At 49.0% G+C, this 7,603-nt stretch overlaps 1 protein-coding gene across 5 annotated transcripts in view; it reads right to left on the reverse strand.

Moving 5' to 3' along the window:
* Nucleotides 1-354: 354 nt before the first annotated feature.
* The window catches only part of arfgap2 (ADP-ribosylation factor GTPase activating protein 2), a 44,067-nt gene continuing 36,818 nt past the window's right edge, over nucleotides 355-7,603 (reverse strand). For 3 of the 5 annotated variants that reach the window (XM_048606990.1, XM_020518380.2, XM_020518379.2), the window contains 4 exons: nucleotides 6,656-6,779; nucleotides 5,826-5,916; nucleotides 3,120-3,241; nucleotides 355-2,480 (listed from right to left, as the gene is read on the reverse strand). In XM_048606990.1, coding sequence (XP_048462947.1) covers nucleotides 2,460-2,480; nucleotides 3,120-3,241; nucleotides 5,826-5,916; nucleotides 6,656-6,779 — 358 coding nt within the window. In that variant the 3' untranslated portion in view covers nucleotides 355-2,459. Of the gene's footprint in view, nucleotides 2,481-3,119; nucleotides 3,242-5,825; nucleotides 5,917-6,655; nucleotides 6,818-7,603 lie in introns of those variants that run through there. The other 2 variants (XM_048606991.1, XR_007263959.1) reach the window with 2 other exon arrangements.

Below are 7,603 nucleotides of genomic sequence, written 5' to 3' on the forward strand. Positions count from 1 at the left end.
TTGTACATCTCTATGACTCTAAATCGACTCTGTCCTTGGAGCTCTCTGAAACATCTTCTGCAATGGTCTCCTTAATCAAAAATGCCACCTCTCCATTTGTTCTTTCCTTTGACTTTTAAAAAAAAATTACTAGGGTTGTAAAACAGTCCATAACAGCAGCTGCTCAGCAACTGATCATTTCATAAATGTCCTGGGTCGCTCACTCAGCCGAGCTCTTTGGAAAGGTGTTCCCCTCGCAGGACTGACTTCTCTCGCCCACCTCACTGACTATCCCTCCTCCCTGGATCGCAGAACTGTTGTTTCTGAATCAGGTTAGAACCAGAGTTTTAACAGTGACAGTGAGTAGTAGCCACATTTGCAGATGCTATTTATTCACAGTCAGTTCTAGACAGAGAGGTTTCAGAATGATGCAGCTTCCTGCCAGGTTGTGGGAGTAAGCTGGGAATAATCTCTTGTTAGTTATTATAGCAGAGATCTGGACAGACCACATCACTCAGTGCCCCTTCCATATGCACAGAGACAGTATGCAGAGGGTCCTGACCCTTGCTGTCCCCCCACTCTGTTAATCTTTGCTGGTCTGGGAACGGAGTGTCAGGGTTAGTGGTGGTGGCTGGAAGGGTTAAAGCTCTCAGGCCATCAGAGACCGACAGTGACTGGGGTTAGTTTAGGAGCAGTGAAACATTAAAACCTGTGGAGAAACAGCACAACGAAAGCTGTGAAACAAAGAGCTGACACTCAATAATATTGTAAATGCCCGGGCACCAGTTCCTCACCCCCACCCCGGGTGTCAGGAGTCAAGCAGGGGTTCAATGCACTGCAGAAATCCAACATTCCAACTATCAAATTCCAAGAGCAATGATTTAAATAAGTAAAAACAAGAATGAGCTGTGTGACTTCATGCAACCTGACAGCAGTGAGCATGCAGCAGTCAGTCCAGGCAGTGAATATGTAGCCATCGCACAGTCTCAGAGGTGCAGAGACTCCCCCTCTGCCTCACAGTGGTCATGCTCCTGATCAACGCAACCACTTCCTGGTTTCTCAATTCTCTAACTCCTAAATAGTGTGACCAGAAAAAGAGGTTTGGCAGGAATCAGAGTGATCAGTGATTGGCAGTCACTCAAATTCAATCCCTAGCTCTCTCGCTTTCTCTCCCTAACTGGGCTCAGCAAGAAGTCTCCAACCCAGCACATAGTACAGTCATAAGAATGACATAGAGAGGGAAGGAGCCTAGAGATACGGAAATCTTTGAAGGGGACAGAACAGGGCAGGAAGGTGAAGGTCATTCAAACTAACATTAGAGATTCATGGCTTAATGAATTTGGAAACTTTTGAGGGATAGAGTGGTGTTGCGGTAAAGTCACCAGACCAGTAACAAAAGCTAAAATTTTGGGATCACTGGTTCACATCCCACTATAGCGGTTGATGGAATATAAATTCAATGAATAAATCTGGAATTAGTCTCAGGAATGGCGACCATGAATGTATTCCTGGTTCTCGTAACGACACGCCTGGTTCACGGAAGGAAATGGCCATCCTTACCTGGTCTCTAGACCCACAGCAATATGGTTGATGCTTAACTGCCACCTGAAATGACCGGGGCAAACCATTTAGGAACTTAGGATGGGCAACAAATGTTGACCTTGCCAGCAATGCCACATTCCATGAAAAAAATTTAAAAAAACACAAAGAAACAAAGGTACATCAAATCTTTCAAAAAGATTGGTTTGACCTCAGCTGGAGTGTTGTGTTCAGTTCTGGGCACCATTGCTCCAAGAATGATTTTGAAGCCCTGGGAGAGGGTGCAGTGGAGATTTACCAGAATGGTGTCACAGACGAGGAGTATCAGTGAATGTGGAGAGACTGCGGACGCTGAGATTGCGCTTCTTGGAGCAGGAAATAGTCTAATCTAGTACTTCACAACCCTATCAGGGGTGTGGTACAGGAAACTGGGAGATACTGATCCCACAAACAGGAAAGTCAGCAACTGGAAGACACAAATTCAAGGTGATAGGGGAAAAAAAAACTTTTTGTTTAAAAACAGAACAAATTGCGATCTGGAATCCATTGCCCTTTAGAAGCAGATTCAAATTGCAATTTTCAGAAGTGAATTGGATAAACAGTGGATAAAGATATTTTCAAAACTGGGGAAAGGAGAGAAAACTGGCCCTGGAGGTCAGTAGTAGCAGAAGCAGGATGGGCCGAATGGTCTCTGTGCTGTTTAATTCTCTGGTTGTATGGACACAGATGTCACTTCAGCCTTGTGAGAGCACAATGATACGATTCCCTTCAATGGCTAAGGCTGTGCAGCAGACAAATGGAGTGAGAGAGCTCCCACTTCAACTTCACTCAGAATTTCAAGCATTGCTTCAAGTCCCATCAAAAGCAAATACTGATCTGGGAGAAAATCCGGCAGAATAAACTTGTCCAGATCGGAGCCTGTCTTCACACCAGCCAGAACCTCAGTACGAACCATAGTGATCCTGTCAAAGAGAAAACATTTAAAACAGTGTGAAACACAGAGAGTGGAATGGAGAATGTGGACGCACGGGGAGAGACAGCGAGTGGGGGCACGGAGGGAAGAGAGAGGAAGAGAGAGAAAGAGAGAGACAGAAAGAGAGGGAGAGAGTGTGGGGGCTGAGTGGGGACTCTGGGGAGACAGAGAGTAGAGGCACAGAGAGACAGAGCAAGAGAGAATGGGGGTGCTGCAGGGAGACAGACTGACAGTGAAAGACAGGGCAAGTGCATGGAGGGGGGAGGAGTTGAGCGACGGTGTGGGGGAAGACAGAGAGTGGGGGGGGTGAAAAACGACAGACAGATGGAGTTGGGGGTGGACAGACAGAGCTGGGGATGGCAGAGAGAGAGAGAGAGAGAGAGATACAAATAGAAACAGGGGACTGAGTAGGAGAGAGAGAGGGTCAGAGAGAGAGAGGATATGCAAAGACAGAGGGACAGAGAAAGAGACGGTGACACAGGGAGGGAGGGGGTCACAGAGAGAGCTCCTTTCACGCTGCCTCTCTCGTCCTCTCCTCTCCACTCCGCTCCGCTCCCCACTTCTCGAAATCCTGCAGCTGGTCTATGATCCTGGCCCTAGTGCTATGAGCCAATGAGTGTGCCCTCACCTGAATACTGGTCATCACTCCATTGGCGAGGACAGAAAGTTTCCCTGCCATTGTCTTCACTCCCTGTTTGAAGTGTGTCATATCAGGTGCAGATGGGAGCATGTTACTCACTCTGACACCATCTGTAAGAGAGACAAACTCCTATTGGAGCATGGAGCTTTACACATCTAGCAGATACAATCTGGCAGCAACATCTGGAGGTCTCCAGAGTTGAGAGTCTTAAAAACATTGAAACTTGGAGCAGGAGAAAGGCATTCAGCTCTTCAAGCTTGCTGTACCATTCAATATGATCCTGACTGGTCCTCTCTCTCAATGCCTTATTCCTGCTTTCTCCCCAGACCTCGAGGTGTTTAATATCTAAAAATTTACGTATGCCTTTCTTGAATACATTCATTGACATGGCCTTTACAACCTTCTTTGGTAGAGAATTCCACAGGTTCATTTCCCTTTCAGTGAAGGCATTTTTCTTGGTCCCCTCTCCTCAATGGGTTACCTCATATCCTGAGTCTGTCATCCCTGGTTCTCTACTTCCTGGCCAGGAAAAACATCCTTCCTGCATTTAGTCTGCCCAGCTATAGTAGCACTTGTGTATATTTAAATCAGATCCCCTCTCATCATTCTAAACTCTAGTGAATACAGGCCCAGTCAAACCAATCTCTCCTCACAGGATAGTCTCAAGTATCGACTTAATGACACTCCACTTCATTTAGCTGGGATCAAAACTGCACACAATACTGCAGGTGTGGTCTCACCAAGACCCTGCGTAATTGTAGTAAGACACTCCTACTTCTAAACTCAGAGCCTCTTGCAATGAAGGTCAACATACTGTTTGCCTTCCTAATTGTTTACTACACATGCCCGTTTACTTTCATTGACTGGAGTACCAGAACACCTAGATCTCTTTGTACAAATACTTCCCAATATATCACCATTGAAATAATACTCTACTTTTCAGTTTTTCACACCAAAGTACATAACTTCACATTTAAGCACATTGTAGTAGTCGGAGCTTGCACATTTTCTGGTTAGCTAGAGTTGGTTTCACAGCTGCCAGGTTCTGCTCTTCAACATGTAGGCTCTTGTGAGCACATTGTTCCTTCCCCAACCCCAACAGTAACTGCACTACTTCACAGGCTAATCTGGCTGAGGTAGTATGTGAGCTGCTGCCCACGTCTGAGGGTGAATGTTCACCAATCAGCTGTTCACAGTTGTTTCTAACTCCTTGACAGGTTTCCCTTTCAATGCAGCTGTGCCACACTTCACCCCTGCTACCATACAAACTCTATCGATAGGAGAGAACTGCCATAGTTGGCAAGGAGATACGATACTGACATTGCTGCCACACTCCTGAAGTTTTGTTTTTTAAATTCATTCACGAGATGTGGGCATCACTGGCTGCGCTAGAATTTACTGCCCATCCCTAATTGCTCAGAGGGCAGTTATGAATCAACCACATTGCTGAGGGTCTGGAGTCACATGTAGGCCAGGCCAGGTAAGGAGGGCAGTTTCCTTCCCTAAACAGCGCTAGGGAACCAGATGGATTTTTCTGGACGTGTGGTCATTAGACTCTTAATTCCAGATTTTTTTAAAAATTGAATTCAAAGTCCACCACCTGCCATGCAGGCTTCAAACTCGGGTCCCAGAACATTACCTGGGTGTCTGGATTAACCATCCAGAGACAGGGACCATACCTCTAGACTATTGCCTCCCTTATCAAATCCTGGGGTTACTGTTGATTACACATAAACTCAGTGGCTACAATGGGAGGTCAGAGACTAGGAATACTGCAGCAAGTAACTCACCTCCCAACTCTCCAAAGCCTGTTCACCATCTACAAGGTACAAGTCAGGAGTGTGATGGAATACACCCCACTTGCCTGGATGTATGCAGCCCCAACAACACTCAAGAAACTTGACACCATGCAGGACAAAGCAGCCCGCTTGATTGGCACTACATCCATAAGCATCCACTCCCTCCGCCAATGATGTTCAGTAGCAGCAGTGTGTACTACCTACAAGATGCACTGCAGAAATTCACCAAAGATCCTCAGACAGCACCTTCCAAACCCATAATCACTTCCATCCAGAAGGACAAAGGCAGCAAATACATAGGAACACCACGACCTTCAAGTTCCCCTCCAAGCCACTCACTATCCTGACTTGGAAAGATATCATCATTCTTTCACTGTCGCGGAGTCAAAATCCTGGAATTCCCTTCCTAATGGCACTGTGGGGTCAACCTGCAGCACATGGACTGCAGTGGTTCAAGGCAGCTCACCACCACCTTCTCAAGAGCAATTAGGGGCAGGCAATAAATGCTAGCCCACTCACCCTCAGCCCCAATCTCACTAACACCCCACTTGCTCACCTAGAGTTGGGCATACCTCACACTTACAATTCCCACCATGTCTCCCCCTCCCTACTGCCATCACCACTTCCAGCCCAAACCGTGCAGGTGACCCTTCAGCCCTCTCCAGGCTAGCCTCTGACACATCCTTCATGACACTGTGTCTCTGGGCCAAAAGTGTGTAATGGCCAGCTGCTTGGGGAGCAAGCTCTGCAGGGGCCTTTTACATAGAACTGTACAGCACCGGAAGAGGCCATTTGGCCCACCACATCTGTGCCGGACCACACATTCTCCAAAAGGTATGCTAGCACGTGCTTTAACAATGATCCAACTTAGTGCTGGCACCAAATAAACACTCACCAGCTGCATCTGCTCTGCCATCACCAAAGAGCTCAGAGGAGCTAATGGAGGAGCTTCCAGACAATCGATCCAATCGGGCCCTGGCTTCAAACTGGCACACAGTAAGGTAGGGAGGGGAGAGGTTTGAGGATGGAGAGGGTACGGTGAGGGTAAAGATGGAAGGTGGGGGAGGGGGAGGAGGATGGAGGAGGAAGAGGGGGATGAGGATGGAGGAGAGAACGAGTGGGTTGGGGATGGAGGAATTGGGATGTGCAGATGGAGAAGAATGCACAGGTCAGGTGGCAAGAAGGTAAAAATTGCAACAAACAAATCAGGATGCGAAGGATAGGCCCTGTCCTCGAACGTTAACCTAGACAGAACTCCCTCCACGCTATCCTCCCCTCCACTCCCAGCCCCCTCCATGCTATCCTCCCCTCCACTCCCAGCACCCTCCACGCTATCCTCCCCTCCACTCCCAGCCCCCTCTACATTATCTCCCCACAGCCCCCTCCACCTGAACTCCCCCTCACTCCCAGCCCCCTTCATCCAACCTCCCCTTCCACTCACAGCCCCCTCCACCCAATCCGCCCCTCACACCCAGCCCCCTCCACCTGACCTCCCCCTCTACTCCCAGCCCCCTCCACCATATACCCTCACCACTCCCAGCCCCCTCCACCATATACCCTCTCCACTCCCAGCCCCCTCCACCCTATCCAGCCTCCACTCCCAGCCCCCTCCACCCAATCCAGCCTCCACTCCCAGCCCCCCCCGCCCCCTCCACCCTCCACTCCCAGCCCCCTCCACCCTATCCACCACTCGCTCCCAGAGTAATAGTTACTCCCAGCACTAACCTCCACCCGATCATCTCTCCCAAAGAACGTGTCTGAGGAGATAGCCTTGGCGTTGGCAAATTTCTGCCGAGCCTCACTCACTTCAGGAGTTCCTTTGCTGTCTGCCTTCCGCCAACTCCCTGGCCTGTAACCCAGGAGATAATCTGAGAAAACTGGATTGGGCTGCATTCGAAATAAACACACACATAGTGGAGGAAGAGTGTAGGGCATTGTAATAATTATCCAGACACAAAAACACACACTATATACAGAGATATTAAGAACTGTCGATGCTGGAGTCAGAGATAACACAGTGTGGAGCTGGAGGAACACAGCAGGCCAGGCAGCATCAGAGGAGCACGAAAGCTGACGTTTCGGGTCGGGATCCTTCTTCAGAAATGGGGGAGGGGGAAAGGGGCTCTGAAATAAATAGGGGGGGTGGTTCTGGGGAAGGTAGGTGGGATGGTGATAGGTGAGTGCAGGTATACAGTGGTGGGGATTGGTCAGTGAGGTGGGAGGAGCAGATAGGTGGGAGAGAAGATGGGCAGGTCAAGGAGGCGGGGATGAGAGGGAGGGTTGGTCATGGGTGGGGAGATTTTGAAACTTGTAAAGTCCACATCGAGACCATTAGATTGTAGGCTCCCAAGGCGGAATATGAGGTGCTGCTCCTCCAGTTTCCGGGTGGCATCATTGTGACACTGGAGGAGGCCCAGGATGGACATGTCATCCAGGGAGCAGGAGGGGGTGTTGAAGTGAAGTGGTTTGTGATCGGAAGGTGTTGTCGTTTGTTGCGAACAGAGTGTAGGTACTCTACAAAGCGGTCTCCGAGCCTCTGCTTGGTCTCACCGATGTAGAGGAGGCCACATCGGGAACAGCGGATACAATAGACCACATTAGTGGATGTGCAGGTGAACATCTGTCTGATGTAGAAGGTTTGTTTTGTGTCTTGAATGGAGGTGGGGGGGGGGG

This window comes from Rhincodon typus, chromosome 17 (genome assembly GCF_021869965.1).
Source record: "Rhincodon typus isolate 14 chromosome 17, sRhiTyp1.1, whole genome shotgun sequence".
Taxonomy (NCBI): domain Eukaryota; kingdom Metazoa; phylum Chordata; class Chondrichthyes; order Orectolobiformes; family Rhincodontidae; genus Rhincodon; species Rhincodon typus.